We start from the raw sequence: 24,601 nt of genomic DNA, 5'->3' as shown, positions 1-24,601 counted from the left end.
TATTTCACCCAAAAATTTAAATTTTGTCATTAGTTACCCTCGTGTCGTTTCACACCCGTAAGACCTTCGTTCATCTATAGAACACAAATTAAGATATTTCATATATTTTCAAGATAGTTCAGTGTTATGAAGCGATGAGAATACTTTTTGTGCACAAAAACAGAACAGAAATAACGACTTTATTCAACAGTATCTTCTGTTCTGTCATTTTCACACGATTTTTACATCAAGCGCTTCCAGGATCTATGTCAGAACACCGACTCATTATTCACTTTAAAGGGTTATTTCACCCAAAAATGAAAATTATGTCATTTATTACTTACCCTCATGCCATTCAGGAAGCTTCGGAGCATAATGTTCCCCTAATCAGCGGTTCAGAGCGCCAAAGTCAAGTGATTTCAGCAGTTTGGCGGTTTGACACGAGATCCGAATCATGATTCGATACGCTGATTCATAACACTCTGAAGCTTCCTGAAGCAGTGTTTTGAAATCGGCCATCACTAAATAAGTCTTTAATTTGTTTTTTTGGCGCACCAAAAATATTCTCATCGGTTAATAATATTAATATTGTAACCACTGTACTCACATGAACTGATTTAAATATGTTTTTAGTACCTTTATGGATCTTGAGAGAGGAAGTGTCATTGCTGGCTATGGAGGCCTCACTGAGTCATCGGATTTCAACAAAAATATATTAATTTGAGTTCCGAAGATTAACGAAGGTCTTACGGGTGTGGAACGACATGAGGGTGAGTAATAAATGACAGAATTTTCATTTTTGGGTGAACTAACCCTTTAAGACAAGTAATTTCATTCGGCGGGCATCTTTGAAACGTCTCTCAGGCATGCAAGTGCAGCTCCTATCTCTTTGAATGGGGAAACATCAAATTCTCCAAAGCTGTTTGCCAAGCTTTCAATTAAATTTCATATTTGAAATCACCAATGAAATCTGACAACAACTGTCTCATAAGTTTTGTTTCTAAACGCTCGAATCATGACAAGAAATTGTATTTTTCAGGCTGGATCAAGCTAATGCGCATGCACAGTCCTAAATGCGCGTCTCTTATGTCTCATTTCGGAGGCTAGCGTCTGACTGTTTCTATAGGAACCGGAGCTTCTGACGGCTGCTGCAGTGACGCGATGACTTTACCAATCGGTGATTGCCTCTTATTTAGAAGGTGGGACTTATTCCAACATATTTTGCGTTGCACTTTATCCCATTCAAAACAATACGAGTGACGCGTCTTGTGTTATTCTATAATCTTTGCTCATTATTGGCTGGCTCCTGCATCAGCATCACATGCATGTGTCGGTATCAGCTTTTGGCCAATACTGAGCCAGCATTCGGACGTAAACACAGAAGCCTTCACTGTGCTTACTGCATCACCTGTGTAAGGATAATGATAGGGAAGAGAAGAGATTGTTGAAAGAAGTCATTATTTTTGTTTTGTTTTTGCGCACAAAAAGTATTCTCTGTGCTTCATAAAATTAAGGTTGAACCACTGCAGTCATGTCGACTGATTTAACAATGTCTTTAGTACCTTCTGGACCTTTAAAGTGTTGATTATATTGCTGTCTATGGACAAGTCATATACCTCTCAGATTTCATCAAAAATATCTTAATCTGTGTTCTGAAGATGAAAGAAGGTCTTACAGGTGTGGAACGACATGAGGGTGAGTAATTAATGACAGAATTTTAATTTTTGGGTGAACTAACCCTTGAAGGCCACTCAAATCTCAGGAGACCAATCTTGCACGTATGTAGAGAAATAGCCTATCATGATTTGAACCAATGGTTTCAATGATTTGTACACACATTTGGTTGGTATAAACACTTTATTTCCCCTTCATATTTTGATGTTAATAGCATAATAGCATGTAACTTTTATTGCGCATAATTCAATATTGATTAAGTAACGTGACAGGACAGTATAGGACAGGGTTCCTCAAATCTAGCCCTATAGGGCCACCACCGCCAGTGTTGCCAACTGCTTTCAATTGAAAGTAGCTAAATCTGATTGCTAAATGTCATTAGATGACATCATAATGGTGATTTCACTGATTTATATAAATATAAATATAGATCAGAGAGTGAGATAAGAATCTAGATATGTCCAAGAAGTTGCTAGATTTGTCACTAGGCTTTTAAAAAAATTCTCAAAAGGGGCGAGGGAGTCACTAAATCTAGTGACAAAATAGCTAAATTGGCAACAGTGGCTACTGCCCTGCAGAATTTAGCTCAAACCCTGATCAAACTCACCTACCTGTAATTTTCTAGCAATTCTGAAGAACTTGATTAGCTTGCTCAGGTGATTTTGATTAAGGTTGGAGCTAAACTCGGCAGGAGAGTGGCCCTCTAGGGCCGGATTTGAGGAACCCAGGTCTAGGAAGAAAACCTATTAGCAACACCCAGTGTTAATTAATATTAATTTATTCAATTTCAATATTCATTAATTTTCAGTCTTCGCTACATAGTGACGTCACTACTCACCCCCCCACCCCATTCTGACGCTGCTGTTTCGAGGGGAAAATTCTGACTTGCCCACATTCAGTCTGAGCTACACAACTACAGGCGCAAAGAGCGAAATGTGTGTCCAACGAGGAATAAATACATTAGGTTTATAAGTTTTGGCCCCATCGTGTCTGTTACTTACTGCACTTTAGCCCTTTTCCTCATTGGCATTGCATCTGATTGGCTGAAAATGAGGTAAAGAGTGAATTTTAACCCACTGAAATACAAATAGCTTTAATGTACCGGCCTCTCGTTCTATAATGCTGGCCGTGCGTCTGTGTGTGTGATGCATCGTCTCTCTGGAGACACATTACACGACTAATGGTCTGAGCGTGCTTCATTACTGCTTTAATCCCACATAGTGAGATCATTTTAAAACACACACACACACACACACATACACAACCTTTCAAATCCTTGACACAGTTCTCTTTTTTTTTCTTCTTGATCACCAATTTTGCCACTCTCCGTCTGTTCTTGTGGAAACATACATGCAAATATCATTGGTTTATAAATATATAGTTTCGGATGCCCCTCTCTCTGTAAAGGCTCGCTGTCGGTACACATTTCTAAAGCCACCCTTCAGTGGACGAACCCTGCCTCCTCCACCTTTTTATTTCTCCCTCTCTCTCTTTTTCTCCCTCACAGTAAATGCCATCTGAGAAGAGAACATTCTGACAGGCTGACCTTGAGTCAGCGCCCATAACTCAACAGGTACTTACAGTATGAAACAGATTGCTTTTATATAGGCCTGTAAAACAGATCCATGTATCTGTCTATTCGCTATGACTCATAAACACCAGTCAATCATGTACCTATCTATTTGTGTGCATTGTGATTTTATTTGGAAATATATCTCTACAAAAGCAAATGGTAGCGTTACAAAAGATAACTGTGGCCTGTGGTAGCATACATGCTAAGTCTTCTCTTCACCAATGAATAAGGTGGCAAAAACATTAGAAATACACATTTCTTATCTTATTGTTTATGGTTCATCAGTACATGTACTTCCCAGAAAATGTTTGGCTTTTGTAGTCTTTAATAAAAATGAAATAACTTGCGTCACATATGAAACAACATTCCTTTATGGCTGATGTTATGAACCTTTAAATTTCAGCCAAAGTCTGGCTTCATTCTAGTATGGAGTGCCCACTTTCATGAGCAATTCCTGATGGACAAAATCAAGTCCTGTCCCACATGTCCCAGTCAGCATGAGAGGGTGCCTATATCAGGGGCGGATTTAGTGATTTGGGGGCCCTATACAATCGCACACATTGCAAACACCCATATTTTTTTCAAATTTACCCAATTCATTCAGCCCTAAAATGATGGTTCACACTTTAAGTCTTCAGAATAATAAGTCATTTTGCAACTTTTTAACATTTTTATTATGTTCTGTGCAGATGGACTTCCCAACAAAATCACACCAGTCATTCTAGAATGATTCATTATTTCCAAACATAGCTATTTAAGTCTAATTTAAATTTCTGTAATTTTTCATATTAAGTATAAGTATAATTCATATAAGTATTACGCTGTTGTTTTTTTTCTAATATTTTGCTGCCCAAGTTCAAACCCTTGATTTCTGATCGTGTCCCCTCTCTTCCATACTTTGGTTTCTGTCCACTCTAATAAAGGCAAAAACTCTAAAAATACATTTTAAAAGAAAGAGTATCCTATTTCACTATAGAAAATATGTCACTTTACAAAAGTATCATGTTAAAGAGTTAGTTCACCCAAAAATGAAAATTCTTGCAACATCCCAATTCACATATTATAGAATTAGTGTGTACTAAACCGTAGTATGTTGAAATGAGTATTCCAAAGATACCCGGATGGTCTACTTTTTCCGGTTAGAATCCGAAGTGCAGATCCGTGCACACTCTTAATGGCTAATATTGCCCACAACTCATTGCGCTGTGGATGAGGATTTGATCAGAACTACAAACACAAATAAAAAGTGTTAAAAAACTACAAACATGATGAATGTGTGAGACTGACGGTTAAGCAGAGCCGTTAAGATAAAGGGGTTTGAGTTATTAATAATCAGTAACTAACCTGACGAAAAAATATTTATTAAATGTTATCCACATTATACTTCATCTGCAACAGCATTGTGAACTTTTATAACGATGTGTTTAGTCATGAACTTTTAAATGCATAATTATGCAAACATGAGGAGAGTTCTCCGTATGAAAGACCCAAGACTGGCAGATTAACGTGCAACTACATTTCTCTCCGAAACAAGGGAAATAAAATTTAATTGAATGTGGAGGATTTTAATCTAATTTTATTTTAATTTAAATGGTTACAGGTTGCATGTAACTAAGCGACAGTGCGCCTGTTAAAGACGCGATTATGACGAAGTAGTATGTCCCAAAACTTGCATACTCTTCCGCTACACACTCAAAACTATGTACTTTTTCTTCACAAAAACAGTACATACTTTTAGGGCATAGTATAAGTAGGCGAATTGGGATGCAGCATCTGTCATTAATTACTCACCTTCATGTTGTTCCAAACCCGTAAGACCTTCATTCATCTTCGTAACACAAATTAAGATATTTTGATGAAATCCAAGAGGTTTATGACTCATCTATAGACAGCAATATAATCACCACTTTCAAGGTCCAGAAAGGTAGTAAAGACCTCGTTAAAATAGTCCACATGACTGCAGTGGTTCAACCTTAGTGTTATGAAGCGACGAGAATACTTTTTGTGCACAAAAACAAAACAAAAATAATGACTTTATTCAACAATATCTTCTCTTCTGTGTCAGTGTCCTAGGCTGTTTACGTTCAGCGCTTCCAGGATCTATGTCAGAACGCCGACTTAGTATTGGCCGACACTATTCATGTGAGCAGCACAACACGTGCGTGTGATGCTGACGCAGGAGCCAGCCAATAATGAGTGTGCATTCTGCCGTAGAACCTGGAATTTTTGTTTTGTTTTTGCGCACAAAAAGTATTCTCGTCGCTTCATAAAATGAAGGTTGAACCACTGCAGTCACGGACTATTTTAAAGGTGCCCTAGATTATGTTTTTAAAATATGTAATATAAGTCTAAGGTGTCCCCTGAATGTGTCTGTGAAGTTTCAGATCAAAATACCCCATAGATTTTTTTTTATTAATTTTTTTAACTGCCTATTTTGGGGCATCATTATAAACGCGCCGATTTTATGCTGCGGCCCCTTTAAATCCCATGGTCCACGCCCACAGAGCTTGCGCTTGCCTTGAACAGTGCCTTAACAAAGTTTACACAGCTAATATAACCCTCAAAATGGATCTTTACAAAGTGTTCGTCATTTTTGGGTGAAGTAATTTAAAAGGGCATGGTGTGTTGCAAGAATATTCACAGTAATCCCACTTGATTTTCAAACTCTTTCCATACCCTCAAAATGGATCTTATACATTCCTACCCATCAAGCACTCTGTCAAAGCTTTACCTAATGTGTAAGTGCCCTTCTCTGAAATTACTGTGTCTACTGTGATTACTTATAGCTACAGACACTGATGCAGGCGTTCAGAAGATCCGTACGTCCTCGTCTGCGCAGTGCACATGAAGGTATAATTAACCACAGTCTAGAGTCTCCTCATTTCAGTCTCAGCATATTAAACACAGCATGTCTCGGCCGCATTTGGCATCCTAAGTATCTCCATACTTGAGTTGTGCAGACAAAGGAAAGGCTTTGTTTCTCTTTCATAATTGCATTGTGTGGATGCTTACGCAGTGACCAGCAAACAGTCATGCGTGGAGACGGAACAGCCGCTACACGGGCGCTCTCCATGCTCCGTAAATTAGCATACCATCTGAATTCAGTGAGCACACGCAACTTTGGGGTCAATATGCATGTCAGCGGCGTGTGTGTGTGTGAGAAAGAGGGAGGGAGACAGAGAAAGGGCTCTCTCCAAGAAAGTCAAGTGGGGTTGACGGCTGAACAGTCTCTCTGCTTCTGTGTTCAGAATGGACGATTCTGTTTCCTATGCTTTGGAAAGCCAATCTCAGACTAACCCGAGTGAATAATCACAAATCCTTCTCTGCGCGACTGAGTCTAGGACAGAAACGCCACACACACACATATGTATCTTTGAATCTTTGAGAGGCAGCTAATCCAAACCACTTTAATAACTTGTGTCGATAAGGATGTCAATTTAATGCTTTTCCAAAAGACGGTTAATATCTTCACATGCTTAATGTCCTCAGCCAGCACTAAGTTTGACATCATTACACCCCCAGCTTTTGCAATCAGCTTTTCGCTAATAATTATGCATAGCAGTTTTGTTTAATTACATTATGAGTTTAATTCGCCTCCGTTTTAGCGCTTCAGCATTACACATCTATCAAAGCTTTCTAGCTCTCCGAACATGCGTGCGTGTGTGTGCGGTGGGTAATTATGAAATTGCATAGCTGAGAACACACACACAGGCATACACACTGATGGCCATCACAACTACCATTAATTACCTTAGCAATTAATTGCATCTTTTATTGTTATTATTGTTTAATCGGCTCTATAAAACAAAAGCCAATAAAGAAGAATCTATGATCCATTATAATCAGCGGTTGTGGGTGACCAAAGTGGGTTGAGAGAAAGAGGAGAGAAACTATGTAATTACCGCCTTTCAAACCACAACAGCACCATTCTAATCAAGCCTGTACAGAGCCCCAGCACACACACACACACACACACCTTCTCAGGTAGAGAAATCTAATTGAGGATGAGGGCTGAAAATTAAAATGAAAGCTTAACATTAGACACACATAACCTTGAGATACAATTTGAAGTGGCGAATTCTCGGAGAGAGAGAGAAATGTTACAACCTCGCATAAAGAACGCTAACAAAAAATGAGTGGGTTGGAATAATGAGTTTTTTTCTGTATTAAATTCCTTTTTTATGCTGCGAATCCATTTCTTCGAACCCCTCAGTCAGGAAGAGCTCTTTCCGTTAATCACTTCATTTTCCCGCTCAAATGGCTCGGCCCACTCATAGACCTTGACTAAGTATGCAACGGAGGGATGGAAAGATGCAAATGTGGGGCAGAATTACGAAAATATGAGGTTTGGATAGAAGGTTACTGCGAGAAGTAATTACGGGTGTTCCGTGGAAGGAGATCCAGACCCTTTTTGCTTTCACTGACAGGCCTCGCTGAGGCAAATACGAGAGTGTGGAGCTAATGACTCTTAATGTGGCGACGCTGGCCATAATTTCATAGTCCTCGCTCTTAATAAGCGTAGATGTAATGAATTGGTATTTAGAGGAGAAACTGTTTCCATATATCCGTTTAATGCCATTACTGAGCAAATTAACCTTGCAGGGGATTCATTAAGCTCTGTTCCGATTGGCTGATCATGCGGGTGGAACAGGAAACGTATTAAGGATGGACAACCTTTAAAACGCCGAGCCTCAAAGTTTTAGTGTGGGACAAAGTAGTTAATAACCACGGCTGTAAATGTGCGTGACATGAGCGAGCCCAATGTTATGACTAAACAACACTTCAACCCTTCCCCCAGACCACCTCTGGAGTGGAGCTGATTGACTCGTGATGTTCGAGAACCGCTCTGAGTTCAAGTAGGAGTTGCATCGCTCTATTGAGAGGTCATAAACGAGAAGATGATTGACATATGTCTTTATGACTCAGTCACTTTGACTGATGTACTACAAACTGCAAGTACAAATGAGACAAAAGATTTAAAAAAAGAAAACGTCAATCTTACTGTGTGAGTGAATCAGATTGATTCACGTATATTGATCTCGATATAGCATTCACTCTTTCTTTCACTCCTTTTCTTGTCTTTTGTTTGTCTTCACATACCAAATGTCTTTCTGCATTGATAATAAACAACTAGTGAAAGACAAATAATGTAAAATTCAGTCAGTAAAAGAAGTTATGTCACAAAATATATGGGTAGTTTATGCATAAAAATGGTTTTAAAGATTTTAGGTTTATATTTGAATATAAATAGGCTTTATAAAGTATAAGATTAATATACAGTATATATGAGAAATGAATACACTGCCCGGCCCAAAAAAAAAGACCTTGTTTGGATTTTAATAGTCAGATACTTTACATTATTACAGATCATTATTACAGTGATTATTATGTTTCTAGCAAGTTATATGTTTGGCAACGGTTCTGTTAACCCTTAAAGATAGAGTAGCAACCATGTAGGAAGACATATAATGGCTACATTCCAGGATGACAATGTCAAGATTCACCAGGGTTAAAATTGTGAAACAATTGTTCAGAGAGCATGAAGAATCATTTTCACACATGAATTGGCACCTGAATTTCATTGAAAGTCTTTGGGATGTGCTGCAGTAGACTTTACAGAGTGCTCACCTCTTGCATTGTCAATACAAGATCTTGATCACAACATTCATTTCCATCGAGAGATGCATCATTTTTTGGTTAAAGGGTTAGTTCACCCAAAAATGAATAATAATTAATAATAATTAATTTTATAAAGTGACAAGAATATTTTTGGAGCGCCAAAAAAAAACAAAGCGACTTATTTAGTGATGGCTGATTTCAAAACACTGCTTCATGAAGCTTAGGAGCACAAATGAATCAGTGTATCGAATCTGCTGTTTGGAGCGCCAAAGTCACGTGATTTCAGCCGTTGGCAGTTTGACACGCGATCCGAATCATGATTCGATACACTGATTCATTTATGCTCCAAATCTTCCTGAAGCAGTGTTTTGAAATCGGCCATTATTAAATAAATCGTTATTTTGGTTTTTTTTGGCGCACCAAAAATATTCTCGTCGCTTTATAATATTAATATTGAACCACTGTACTCACATGAACTGATTTAAATATGTTTTTAGTACCTTTATGGATCTTGAGAGTAGGGATGGGCATTTCAAGCAAAAATAATATTCGAAAATCGCTGGGAATTATTCGATTATTATTCGAAAATCGCATCCCTCCCCTGCACGCACGCACACACAAACAGAGAGAGGGAGAGAGACCATTCACGCTTTCTATCTGTATGATATTGATAAACTGTTTAATTCATTGGAGAATATGCTGTCTTAACTCAAGCCATATAATGATTGTAATGTGCTAAAACATATTAATATGTTCTTTAATATAAGTGAAAGTAAAATCCGCACGGCCATTCATAACAGTGCGAAGCAGAGCGAGTGCTTTCAATTAATTCCTACGTTGAGCTTCCACATGAATAAACTGAAAACGCTCGCTCTTCGCCAGTGGACTATCAGTGTCGCTCGCTCGCGGCGTTCGCCTCGCTTTTGTCCAGTCCGGCACCTTATAGTGGACACGCACCATGAATGACCGAGGGAATTTTACTTTCACTTTCAAATTATCGCCAATTCGGGAGCGGTGACAAGTGATGATACCGATGTTGTTCCTGAACACCGGCAACACCGACTATCGCAGCAAGCCTACCTCAAGCCATATTGATTTTAGGCTGCCTAAACGCGTTATATCATTGTGAACAGCTTGAATGACGGCACGTGTGTCGTGTGAACACTGATTTTGACGTCTCTGTTATATGCCACGCTTGTCTATGTTCTGCTGTTGTCTAAGAGTTGATTGACAGCTTTTTTAGGTGCGTTATTGGCAGCGCGCGCGCCACCCTCTGGTTACATGAACGTGTCACCATTGAAAACATGAGGATTTTTTTAAGACGACAATCGCACAACCTATTCGATATTCTATAATTAAATCAACTAATCGAATATTCGAAAATCGTGACACATCCCTACTTGAGAGAGGAAGTGACATTGCTCCCTATGAAGGCCTCACGGAGCCATCGGATTTCAACAAAAATATCTTAATTTGTGTTCTGAAGATAAACGAAGATTTTGCGGGTGTGGAACGGCATGGGGGCGAGTAATAAATGACAATTTTTGGGTGAACTAACCCTTTAAAATCTTGTATTGACAATGCAAGAGGAGAACACTCAGTAAAGTCTCCTCCAGCACATCCCAAAAACGTACACTGAGGTTAAGGTCAGTGCCAATTCATGTGTGAAAATGATTCTTCATGCTCTCTGAACCATTCTTTCACAATTTGAGCCTGATGAATCTTGACATTGTCATCCTGGAATATGGCCATGATATGTCTTAATACATGGTTGTTTAAGAAATTAAAAGCTACACTCCATCTTTTAGGGTTAAAAGAACCATTGCCAAACATATAACATGCTAGAAACATAATAATCACTGTAATAATTATCCATCCATAGACTCTCAAGTATTTGCCTATTAAAATCCAAACAGCGACCTTTTTGAGGGGCCGGACAGTGTGTATTAAAATATTTTAGATAATTTTTAAATGATTTTTTAGAGGTACACATATTTTATGTCTATATCTTGATATGGTCATCAAATCTGCATTTGTAACAATAAGAAAAGAATTAGCAAAATGTTGTTTAGATGTTAACCTCCCAACCTCGTTTACGTGAACTACCCATGTGCATCTTAACACTTGGGCAGTGTGGGCAGCATAATCAAAAGAATGAGACATGATCATTTGAAAATCCTTGAGCCAAGAGAGACAAACTGCAATTCAGGGGACAAATTATGATTTTACTCACATTAATGAAAGAAAATTAAGGTTGGACGGTCATGTCTTGAACTGTTGAAGAAAGCTCGTAATTATGCTCTCTCTCAAAAGGAAAAAATTAAATCAAACTGTTTTCAATCAAAAGTTCGCTTTAAACAGACTTTGTAAATGGGGGGATTTATTTATATATTTATTCTTTTATCTTTGTTTTTAGCTAGACGGGGGAACAAGATTAAATCCATTATATTATAATTAAAATTTTAATTTAACAATGAGTTGTAAATTGGAGCGCAGGTCTTATGAGTGGGTGTTTGTGCCTGTTTGTTTGAAATGATGGGAATGAAGGGCGCATAAGCAAACACCTAAATCCTGAATAATTTAGATCTCTTTGATTTTTTTCTTTTCTTTTTCCCCCTGTGGCTGTGGCTCTACCTACAGTGCAAATGCCATCATCCTAATTACTTAAAGAGTCTTCATTCACTAGATAAGACCTGAAACTTTCTTGGAAAGGAAAATATTGCTTGTTGCATATTGCTTATGTTAATGTAGAGGAGAATAACACTGTAGAACAATTATATTGTTTAGTATTTAATTCTTGCAGTTTATATTTCAATTTTTTTTTAAAAGTGAGGCCTCATACATGCAGTGATTCAATTACAACACACTTTAACCCCTGCCTCTTTGAAGTGCTACAACTAGCAGGGTCTGATGAATTAAAAATTTGGAGTATAGGTATAATAGATGTAAATATGCTGCCATCTGCTGTTGGATAAGATTCTGTGCAACATGGGAAAACTCATTCCAATGTAAATACATTCATCTTCTAATCTTAAATGAAAACCTGCTTGCATTGTTTAGAATGAGTCTCAATGACTCATCCTGACACAGTGTTATTTTAGTATTATACTATTATAGGTCTATTAATATATTTTACTTTTAGTTTTATATTTTCACTAATTTTAGTTACAATTTTCTAGTAATTTTGTCTTTTGTCATTTTTAATTTAAATTTTTTAAATATTACTATTTAATTTTAATTTATTTTTTTTATTTTAGTTCAGTTTTAGGTTTTAATTTATTTCTAACTTATTAACTAACTTAATTAACACCAGGCAACAGGCATAACATTATGACCACCTTCCTAATATTGTGTCGGACCCCCATTTGCTGCCCTGACCTGTCGAGGCATGGACTCCTCTAGACCCCTGAAGGTGTGCTGTGGTATCTGACACCAAGATGTTAGCAGCAGATCCTTTAAGTCCTGTAAGTTGTGAGGTGGAGCCTGCATGGATCGGACTTGCTTGTTCAGCACATCCCTCAGATGCTCGATTGGATTGAGATCTGGGGAATTTGGAGGCCAAGTCAACACCTCAAACTCGTTGTGCTTCTCAAACCATTCCTGAACCATTTTTGCTTTGTGGCAGGACACATTATCCTGCTGAAAGAGGCCACAGACACCAGGGAATACCGTTTCCATGAAAGGGTGAACATGGTCTGCAACAATGCTTAGGTGTCAAAGTAACATCCACATGGATGGCAGGATCCAAGGTTTCCCAGCAGAAGATTGGCCAAAGCATCACACTGCCTCCGCCGGCTTGCCTTCTTCCCATAGTGCATCCTGGTGCCATGTGTTCTGTTAAAACTGAAAACATGATTCATCAGCCACCTTCTTCAATTGCTCCATGGTCCAATTCTGGTGCCCACTGTTGGCGCTTTCAAATATTCACTTGCTGCCTAATATATCCCACCCACTAACAGGTGCCGTGATGAAGAGATAATCAGAGTTATTTACTTCACCTGTCAGTGCTCATAATGTTATGCCTGATTGGTGTATTTCAGTTAGTTGCCAATGCAACATTTGTAATTTCTGTTTAAATTTTAAAATTAAATTTTAAATTCATTTTAATTTCAGTTAACTAAATTATTTTAATAGTATTATTATTTATTATCAACAATAACCATGTTCTGACATCAAACTAATATTAAAATACTTTTGTAGGTTTAAAATGAGCTATTTTACTAGACACATTTCTTCCTGTTGACCTGTATGGTTAGTGTGTAGTGATCAGCAAAAGTATATGTGGATGAAAGATAAATGTCAGTAGACAAACATTTGCATACATCATTCGTATACATGTAATGTGTAATGCATGCTGTTTCCTCCATATTGTACAACTGTACAGCTCAAGCTCAGGTCAATCTACTGTCAGACAGCTGATTGTCTTCATCACGAGGTCAGAGGTTAGATGTCAGACCATGTTTCAGTGATACAGACGTGCTATCAAAACAGTGCTTAATTTGCAAAGTGTGGGACTGAGCCTGTGTTTAATTGATAAAGGTTTGGCAGACGAAATCTTAGAGGCTGTGTAAGGTTTCTTTAGATGTCTTTAAATGTCCACTCTGTAAATATTTGAAAGTAAGAAACGAAACCCAGTAGGGTGAAGTGTGGCAAACCCAACACTGAGCAAATTAACGTATGACCATGCAACGATGATTAAGAATTTATGTTTAAAACTGTATTTTTTGCACTTCTCATGTTGTTGCTTTCTTGTGGATGAATCACATTATTGTATTCCTCACATGTAAGTCACTTTGGATAAATATCTAGTTCAGTCATGAAACTCCTGATGGCATAGGCTTATAGGTCCTTTACATGCAGTCTGCAAGCAATCGCATCATTACCGCATGGCACAAGCTGATTGGCCAGTGCTGATCCTGCAGCCAATGAGATTGTTTGCTCAACATTTAAATAACCTGGTTCATTGTTTGCTGTAAGCTGGTCCTGCAGTGTGCTATCAGAGTTCCTCTGAAATCCTCCACCTCCCCCAGCTCTACCCCCCTAGATCTGCTACAGGATTTATGTCTGTCTATTTATGCAACAGCAGCAGCATATCGGTGTATCTATTAGCAGTAGCGAGTCCATTCTTGCTCTGCAGCAGCGTAGCAGATAATGGGCCCTATTTTAATGATCTAAACGCATGGTCTAAAGCGCATGGTGCAGGTGCACTTTGGGCATGTCCGAGTCCACTTTGATAGTTTAACGACGGAAAAAATGGTTAGTGTGCCCGGCGCATGGTCTAAAATGGTTGTACTTATTCGCTTAATAAGTCATGGGTGTGCATTAAACCAGTTGCGCTCACGCCATGACGGATTCGCTATTTACATGGTAGAATTTGCAAGCGGAAAAACTGAACACTTCTCTAGCAAAGAAACGGATCTGCTTGTGCACGAGGTAAAAGTTTAAGTTGCCTCAAAATAGCAAAGCGCCAACAGTGCGCCTGAACACACCTTGTTTTCAGACCAGCACGCCCATGGGCAAACAGATGGGTGCAATTGCATTTGCTATTTAAACATGGCGCAGGACGTGAAAATGATAACTGTGTCGGGCTGAAACTATCAAAAAACAGCAAAAAACAAAAAACAAACAAAAAAACCCTAGTCTGCCATGGCCAAGTACATGAATATTGCCATATTCAATAACATGCTAAACTATTCAGAGTTGTCAAGATTGAAATGTAAATATAAGTGCAAATGTAAGAACATATATCAATCTAAATATAAAGGTAAAAATACATGCAAAAGAAAGTTCACTACCTGTAATTGTTGTTAAGGTTGTAAAAATTGTTACCAAACAAACACTGAGAGAAAATAAATTTAACAGATAAGATTTGCAATTTATTCTACATTGATTTTAATTAAATTACTGTAAAGTTATTTTTGTATGAATTACCTTTTAATTTAATGTGAAAATAGATATGTTTAACAAGTAAATAGATGCACGATGACAGTAAAATATTGTTAACTTGTTAATAATTGTTACATGTGCCCTGGGTCCGTGCTCTATTCTCATTATATGGACTCCATTTCCCACAATTCCCCAGCTAGGAACTAATCACACACTCACACCTGTTTCCCATCAGTGACACTTTATAAGCTGCACTCAAACACACACACATTGCTGAGTATTGTTTAGCCTTGTATCCAACCTTGTGTTCCGTGTTCCGTGTTCCGTGTTCCGTGTTCCGTGTTCCGTGTTCCGTGTTCCGTGTTCCGTGTTCCGTGTTCCGTGTTCCTTGCCTAGCCTAAACTGTGTTTTTGACCCTGGTCTGATTCCTTGTTGATGATTGCTTGCTGCCTGCCTTGACCTTTGCCTGTGTATTAGACTACTCTTTTGCCTTGCCTTCCTGTTTCTGTTTGCTGGTGTTTGACCTACTGCCTGTACAACTACGCTCTTATGAATAAAGCCTGCACGTGGATATTGTTTTTAACCTAATGAAAAGCAGTGAAATGTCATCACATCATATTTGATTATCTAATTTTTTTCTTCTTTGCTTATATTACTTATGCACATTGTGGATTTATGTTGCATTTTTGCCTTTTAGTAGATGTAGGATGTAGGATATTAACATTATATAAGTTATAGGCTATAATAGGCACTAAAATGCCATCCCATAATGCCTGAGACATTGTCATCATATATTTATGGTACATTTTTGGCAACCACTGCCTTTAAAAAAAAAAAAATTATAAATAAATAAATCTGAATAAGTCAGGAGTCATTTCAATTTTAAATGCTGCTCCAATTCGAACCAGCTTTATTAATTGGTTTGCTCAGAATTACACATTCAACTAAATCAATTTCCAGATAAGCACAACCTACAAAAAACAAATCACTATTACACACATTATCTTACAAACTCTCTCATCTGTCCTTCAAGTTCTGTCTACCAATTGTTTTAACAATTGAAATCAAACTGGATCCAGTAGTATTATGCATTTGACATTCTGAGAAACTATAACTTAAGCTCAAACACTGACAAACACACTTGCACATTGGCACGCACACATACACACGTGTTTCCTTATGTGCCAGTAAACCTCTCCATTACAGCGGAGCAGACATTACCACAGGGGTCTGTGTCACTTTCTAAGTTTCATTCTTGTGAATATTGCATACAGTTGAATATTGATGAGTTGCACTGATAATTAATGAAGGAAAGGGCTAGTTTTCTGTAAGTGCTTCTGTTGCATTGCTTTATTGATTTACATTCAGTCCCAAAGCATGCCTGACACTTTCTCTCATGTAGAACATAAACTTAGAGAGACAGTTGGAGAGGAATGGAAGCCATGTTTGATGAGAGCAATGCACATCACTCACAAGACGCACACTTACTGAAGTAAATTGGTTTGTTTCATATTATATTCATATCATTAATTGACACAAAACTCACAAATGTTAGATTTTGAGATTCCTCTGTGTATTCCTTTCACACTGTGGCTTAACATAATAACAACACCAGCTTAAGGGATACCAAATGGTAAACAAAAGGAGACCTACGTGCACTGTTTGTTTGGTGTTGTTGCTCTTTTTTTCAGATGTTTTTGTTTGTTTTTTTTAGAGAAAATAGTAGCAAGGACACATTAATTTGGTCAAAAGTGACGGCAAAGACGTTTATGTTAGCACAAGATTTCTATTTTAAAGAATCTATTTTAAAGCTTTCTATTCATCAAAGAATCATGAAAAAGTGTCACCGTTTCCACAAAAACGTATTAAGTGGATCCGCTGTTTTCAACATTGATAATAATAAGAAATGTTCATGTGACACTGAAGACTGGAGTAATGATGCTGAAAATTCAGCTTCACCATCACAGGATTAAATTACATTTTAAAAAATATTACAATAGAAAATTATCATTTTAAATTATAATGATATTTCATAATATTTCTGTATTTGGATTGATTGAATAAATGCAGCCTTCACTCTAAAAAATAACAACAACAACAAAAAATCGAAACAAATTTACACAGTAAAATACCATTTTTCATTGAAACAGTAAAATATCATCAAAATGCATTCTGGGTAATATTATTAGTCGTTTTTCGAGAAACTAACCTATAGGTTACTTTCTCGAAAACAACTAATATTACCCAGAATGCATTGTTTTTACAGTATATTACTTCTGTATATTACAGTGCATGCTGGGTAATATTATTTGTCGTTTTCGAGAAAGTAACCTATAGGCATCTTTTCTTAAAATGACAAATATTACCCAGAATGCATTGTTTTATGGTATATCAATGTTTCTGTGGAAATCAGTATTTTACTGTGTAAATTTCAATATTTCAAAAACATTTAAAAAACAATCTTACCGACCTACCACAAACTTTAGAGTAGTAGTGTATATCTAATATCTTATCAAATTTTGTTTGTACACTTTTTAACTAATTTTGTTGCCAGCAGGTCAGCTCCACAAAGCATTCTCTTGTTGTCACCACTAGATGCCAGTACTGATGTATTCTCCTTTTTATCTCTCCCTCAGCGGGGGTTTCCTCACATTTCCATGACATCAGAGGTCACGGAGACGCTTTAATGATCTCTTAACAAACATTTAATTGCATTAATCCAGTCAGCGTTAAGGTGGCGGAAAGTGCTGACGTGATTTCTTTGTGTTGCAGGAGGAGGAGGACGCGCGCGCGCGCGCATGTTTCTACAGGCAATAAACTTGAACATGGATATGGCCTTACGTTGTGATTTAATTAGCATAATTCTATATTTAATTGTATCTAAATAGCATAAGTCTATCTGTATGATTTGATTAGCATTATTCTATTTTCTTTCTATCTTTATTTAGAAAAGAGTAGGCTAATAAATAAGTATACTCTGTGTGTCAGATATCCTTGTCCAATTTTTTGTCTTTTTTCTTGCTTTTTTTTAAGCAAAGAAACCTTTGATCACTTTAATTATTTGTTCCTTACTTCACCCGACTTATGGAATCTTCCTCTTTTTCTCTAAGTTTATTTGAACCTTTTTACAGGACGCTGTCGAGGTCGAGGTAGATAACATTTCAATAGGAGTATTTCCAGCACCATGGACAGTCCCAAATTTACCACGCATGCGAATAAGCACTTTACAAAGGTCGAATCCATTTACTATTATTACTATTGTTTGGCACATTAAAGTTTACATTTACCATCGCATTTTTTGCATAAACACCCTTTAATTTACAGATCCAAATCACACTGTAATTGACCTGACTAATTTAGTCGCAGCCGCTCTTAAGTTCACTGTCATGGATATCCTAAAGGTGGAAAAAGAAAACCCCACGTGTTGTGTTGTTTGACGTGGTTTGCGGAGAGCGATCCGTGTGAACTGTGCCCTCCTTCAGGGCTTCTCTCGCGCAACACAGATACCGTTTCCTCGCGCATCTCCTTGCACAGTGTCGCGCGCAAAGCGCGAGGGCCCCTCGCGGAGAGACAGACGTCACTGCTGTCAGTTTGTGGACGTTCGTCACATTGGTGGGTTTCAGTTCGATTGAGATGCTGCTCAAAGCCTCCTCACAGAGCGCCTCGTTTTCTCGTCTTTCGTTTTAAACGACGACTAACGGTGAAGACCAAAACGGGAATGAATCACGGAAAGCGACAATCTAACGGTGGAAAGAAGGAGAAGACGTCGCCGGAATGACCCCTCACAAAGAGACGCGTTTCCTCGCGCTGCGCTCGTGAAGCTCGTTCAAAGGATTCAAAGGGGCGCGCGATCGAGCGGTTCTCGCGCACAACCAGCCGTCAATTATGCCGGTGCGACGAGGTCACGTCGCTCCACAGAACACATTTCTCGGGATTATTATCCGCAAATTCGAGGGTCAAAGTGAGTGTCACCTTCCAGATGTTGCTCTAATGTTTGTTTACTTTCAATGCAACAATAAGAGCTGCATGTCTCAGTTTTGTCAGTGACCTTTAAATAGTGGGAATTTCCCTCCACACATTGACAGTACAACTTGTTTCAGCCTTTCTTCGATGTACAAACTTAGAAATGGATACTTTGATTTATTAGTGCTGTACTGCTACCGTCTCTCACTGATGTAAACATTGATTAGTTAAGTGGTTAACAGCTTAATAGATTTTGGATAGTGTTTGGACTCTTTAGGGAGGAAACTGTCCATTTATGTTGTCCATTGTTCGGCTAACATCATGTCAGATGACACAATCACCGTTTGTGTGATGTGTTTGAGTGTTAATATGTTTACTCACACTACCACAAGCACTCAGCTGAGGGGCCAAGTGTCCACTGCCAATCTTTCTCTTCCATGTGTTACTGTCTCTCCTGTTTTCTCTCAAACATATCTGTTAATATAGAAGGACAGTTTCTGGTAGACAACATGGAGGACATAATCAAGCATAAATGTTTTCATTTGGGTAAAAATAGGCACAAGGTGTTAGCTTGAGACAGTATTGTGTCTATATATTTGTTGACATGACAATTTGTGCAAATATTCCTTAATCAGAATATTCTGGGTTCAGTTAATCTCAGTCAGTGTTGATTACCAGATTTACTACAAAAAATATTTTCTGGCTTCATAAAAAAACAAAAACATAAATTGAGTTCATGGGACACTTGAAATGGAAACCTTTTTTTTTTTTGTTGAGAATTTAAAAGAATTGTGAAGCACTTACTGTACATTAATTCCTTTTATTCATATTATTTGATCTTTAAAGCTGTTCAAATCATTTTTTACAGTCATTTTAGGATTTTAGGATTGCATTGTCATGGTGATACCTTTGCGAAATTGGACATAACTTTACAGGGGGGGAAAAGTTACTAAACAATTGACTAAACACTAAATACTAAACACTAAATTCATGCAAATGCATATTTTGGCTGTACTTTTGAAACAAATTAGACCCATTCACTTCTAATGTACTATAAGTGGCTCAATGTAATACAGATTTATTTTGTTTTGTTTTTTTAACAAAAGGAGATACAAAATACAACCAACATTATGCCACAAATTCTGTTGATTAAGATAAACATACTGAACCCTGAATATTCCTTTAAATTGTTCCATAATTTCATGTTTCCTTGATGCACTGAGGTTTATTTCCATCCTGCACGGTTGGTAGGTTTATATTAGTTGTCTAAAAATGCAAAAAAGAGTGTGATGTTTATTGTGCTTATATGCTTATTGATTCGAATAGCAGAGACTTTGTCAACAATCACAATGTAACGTCATAAAATTCAGCCTAATTACTCAAATTTACAACCCTACATTTGCTAATCTACATAAGCACACACTGCCAAAAGCACTAAGGCAGCATAAGTAACACTTTTCTAAAAGCTTTAAAATTGATTTACTATTTCACCTCATCTCATTTTACACACTTTCCTTACCCCAATAACTCTTTTCTGTCCATTTCTACAGACAAGAGATTTGTCATAGCCAATGCACGTGTCCAGAACTGTGCCATCATCTACTGCAATGATGCCTTCTGTGAGATGACAGGGTTTTCCAGGCCGGACATCATGCAGAAGCCGTGCACCTGCGACTTCCTGCACGGACAGCTGACCAAGCGGCATGCTATTGCGCAGGTAGCACAGGCTCTCATGGGCTCGGAGGAACGCAAAGTGGAGATCACCTACCACCGCAAGGACGGTGAGTGTGTGAGCTTTACATATTTATATTAGTTCAGTGAACCTGAGAGAGTCTATGGGTTGAGTTTATTAAATGTTACGCTGTATATTAATGTTTTGGTTAATATAACCTCCATTTGAAATATCTGTGAGAGGAAAAATAAGCCCGTTGCCTAATGGAAAAGAACAAGAAATAGAAAGAAAATATGCCATTAAATAATTAAGGTATTATTAGTAGGCTGATTCACACTTTGGCTCTGTGACGCTATTAAAAATGTGTGTGTATCCTGACTAGCCTGACACATAAACAACATCTTATCCAAAAGAGTGAGATTTGGGCGGAGCTATCTTTTGGCTTACCAATGGCAGACAGGAAGTGAAAATTATTTTTGCAGTTCCATTTGTTGTTACTTTTGGCACAGAAATTACACTCTTCAGCTTTAGGATCCAAATTAATGATGTACTTTGATTTGTGAGACAGGTTTCTGTCTACTTTTTAATGTATAATTTTTTTGTGTGTCACTGTAATATATTTTGGGACATGTCATTTTTTTATTCAATGGTACTTTTATTTCCTTTTAATATGGTCTTTCTAGGAATAAACTGATACTTGGGATATGGAATATAAAAGAGAGAGAGAGAGAGAGAGCAAATGTCAAGAGAGTGTGTGGTTGAATTATTGAGGAGAAAAGACATTGTGTCATTGAAATGACAGTTAGTGATGTCTTGGAAAATTTTGTCTCAGATCACAGAGAAACAGCTGAGATCATTTTTTTGCCCTGTTCAGCTGTAGTCTCTCTTGTAGTGAAAAACATATGTACTGAGGACTTTGATTTTTTTATTTCTTCTGTAAGGAAATTGAGATTGTGTACTTTTTTTGGTTTGAGTGACAGGCTGATCACACAGAACCTGTTTTTGCTCTTAAAAACACAAGGCGGTGCACAATATTATCCGATAGTATCCATCTGCAGAGCCACAGCTGATGAATGGAAAAGAAGGCAGGAAAAGATATGCGTATTTTTAAAAACGTGCGGGATATGCGGTATACGTGGCGCAATGGGCAAAGACATACAGCTAGTGCATGTTTACATTGAAAAACAATTAAAAAGCAGCAAAGCTTTCTGTACATTGTGTCTGAGCTTTATGATTGGCTCATAGCAGACTTCTTATGCATGACTTCTTATTAGTGCATCCTGATCTTGTACAAGTTCATAATGATAGTCATATGCTTTGTTCACAGATTGCATAATAGACGTGAGTTACCAGTATTTTTGAAAAGGTCTTGTTCACACATTCACACAGTAATTTACCACTAAAGACTGTATGTGTGAAAGGGGCTATAATCTGCTTTGAAAATTTCTTGGCATGTTAATTTACAAGAAAATGGCAAATCAAGCAAATACAATTGTAATTGCCAAATATAATATCACTGGCTACTCTTTTCATATATAAGTTTTTTAACTGTCATGTTAGCCTATTAAAAAAAACAAAAGAGAGAGTATTCATCAGGATATACATGGCATATATGCTCTGAGAGAAAAAAACAAATGTCCTCTACATAGGACAAAATTAATTGCTGAGTGCCAGGAGGTAATATGAATTAATACATTATTTCACATGATAAAATTTCAGGTCTGAATCTGTGTTCTTAAAGCAAATGCTGATATTTTTTTTTTTTCTAAGATCATTTCTTCAGCATCTAGTATATTGAATCTCTTGTACATCCAAGCTTCCTTACAACAGCACAAAAAGACCCCCTGTCCACCCGCCAAGAATTCTCTCATTCAATAATATATTCAACTCAGTATTCTGTTCTTATGTTTTTATCTGGTTACTGCAGTGCATGAAAGGCACTTCTTATATTCTCCCTATCTCATATGTCCATCCTTGTGTTACATTTCTCATATGTTGATTCTCTGGAGAACTGTAATAGGAGAGCCTATCTGCTTAGTTTTGTCTTGGCAAACCACAATTCTTCTGCACAACTCATACACTCGCTCACAATTGAAAGTGTAAACTTGTAATAGTGCATTATACAAAAAGGATATAATGCATTATAGCCATCATAGATCATTATCGCCTTTTAAAAATTCAGTAGCAGTTTAAGAGTCTTTTAAATACTTCCTAACTGAAGTGCTACAGATCGTTCATATAATCCTGTCAATCATAATGCTAGCAACATAAAAAGCAGCCGCAATTTATCTGACATCCCTTCTCTATTAAACTCCCTGGCTTCTCTTCATAGTTACGTCCCTGGGGTAACTTTGAGCTACTCTTTCTAGACCTCACTTTGTCAACGAAATCTGTCGACTCTGTTCTGAATGCCTCTTAGATATCATATGAACTAATGGACATGTCATTATGCTGGTTTCCACTCTAGAGACAGCATATAAATTCACTTCTCTCTCTGAGGTGTAAATGAGGCTGCTCTCCTCTTGCTGAGCCACAGCACAGCACGTTCTGGATCTGCTTAAAAAATCACATTTTTTTAATTGTGATTTTAGTGGCTTCTACTGTGATTGCATTAAACTGTGAACAATGAGCAGGTGCATGTAGAATTTTTTTTTTTTTTAGAATTTTTCTCTCTCTGTTTTCCTTCCTTCCTAATTTTTCATCCTTGTATTCAATCACTCATAAAAATAAAGATTAAAATTAGAACAAAAAGAGTTAAGACGTAAGCATCCTTATGTCTGTTTATAATCTTTTTAAGCTTCACATAGTTCGTCTATATATTTTTTAGAATTTCAGCTATATTTGCTGGTGCTTTACCATATTTATCTCAAAAGCCTCACCCTTAAAATCGGCATGAAATGGAAGTTCTATTTTGATGTATATCCAAGTGTAACGGCTTCTTGAACAAGAAAATATGTAGGGTGGGGCTTTATTTAGTCCATCAAGAATTGATTGGATTATTGGATGGTTGTGGTTTGCAATTGCTGCAATCTCATGTGAGTGACAGATTGTCCCATTCTTGCGCAGAGAGAAACGTCTTCAGAGTTATTTTGATTAAAATCTAATGGTGTGTGCACATCAAAAACGAAGCAAATATTCACATCGCGGTACTCGCTCTAGATTACTTTCAGGATTACTTGTTTTCCACGTCATTCGCTCAAAAATAAAAACATTGCGCGATGAGGAGTGTCTTCAGGCACATCAACAACAACAACTTTGGCTAATGCCAGTGCTAACCAGTCATAGTAATGTAAAACTCATAGCTAGAATCAAAGAAACAGACGCATATTTTTATCACTTACCAGGTAGCACAACTTCCTCACTTACCTTTCTCCAAGCTATCTCCTTTTTTGTCCGGTCTCTGTATGAATAAGAAGTTGTGTCATAACATTCGGGGTGCCCGCAGATGGCTACAATAATGTTCTCTTCCATTTTCTGATAAAACCGGAACGTGTCCATCCAGACGTGCCAATAAGCTCTTTGCTGATGCACGACAACGTGTCATGCAAATTTCCCACTCGAGTTGAAATTTTTCAACTTGCGCAGAAGACGCGATTTTGTGTCTGTTTGTGTCTTTGCATTATCTTTGTATGTAAATTGCTAGCCTCTCCAAATTGCCTACCCTACCGTTAATGGTGACTTTAAGGCTTAATTAACACCAAACCAGAAACGTGTTTGTTTTGGAAATTGGATGTCATTTAACATTCAAAATTATTCACTTTTAAACTAAACACAATCTGTTGGTAAAAACCTCACAATGTCACTTAATTTCTGTTTGAATAAGACACTTGTGCCAGTTTTTATGGATGGATAAAGCCTGTTTAACTTGTTACATTTGCTTTATTCATCGCAAATTATCAATGAAAATTCAGTTTTAAATGTCAAATTGTGAGTGTAAATGAATTTAAGAAAAATTACATTTCAAAAAATCATTTTGCTGCTCTTATTAACATTAAAAATATCAGCTAGCATATTTCAGTTTTAATTAAGCCAATTATCACTTATTTAGTTTAATATTTAAATTGAATTGTAAGTAAGAAATGATTGAATTTAAATTTGCATTATTATTTTGCCCAAAATATTGCACATATGGGTGTGGAAAATATAAACTCAGATACTCAAATGCCATTGTGCATATTAAGCCCTAAATAACAAAGGTTTTTTTTTTATTAGAAGAAGGCTCTTTGCTGAGCCTA

General features: G+C 37.3%; 1 protein-coding gene across 14 annotated transcripts in view; it reads left to right on the top strand.

The window, feature by feature from the left end:
- Window positions 1-18,011: 18,011 nt before the first annotated feature.
- Window positions 18,012-24,601, top strand: part of kcnh7 (potassium channel, voltage gated eag related subfamily H, member 7) — a 60,096-nt gene continuing 53,506 nt past the window's right edge. For 5 of the 14 annotated variants that reach the window (XM_048200744.1, XM_048200748.1, XM_048200741.1 and 2 more), the window contains exons 1-2: window positions 18,067-18,692; window positions 20,245-20,475. In XM_048200744.1, coding sequence (XP_048056701.1) covers window positions 18,617-18,692; window positions 20,245-20,475 — 307 coding nt within the window. In that variant the 5' untranslated portion in view covers window positions 18,067-18,616. Of the gene's footprint in view, window positions 18,693-20,244; window positions 20,476-24,601 lie in introns of all 14 variants that reach the window. The other 9 variants (XM_048200747.1, XM_048200745.1, XM_048200751.1 and 6 more) reach the window with 6 other exon arrangements.

This window comes from Megalobrama amblycephala, linkage group LG8, assembly GCF_018812025.1.
Source record: "Megalobrama amblycephala isolate DHTTF-2021 linkage group LG8, ASM1881202v1, whole genome shotgun sequence".
NCBI classification, from domain to species: Eukaryota; Metazoa; Chordata; class Actinopteri; order Cypriniformes; family Xenocyprididae; genus Megalobrama; species Megalobrama amblycephala.
Note: the sequence above shows the minus strand (reverse complement) of the source record. Positions and strands in the feature narration are given on the sequence as shown.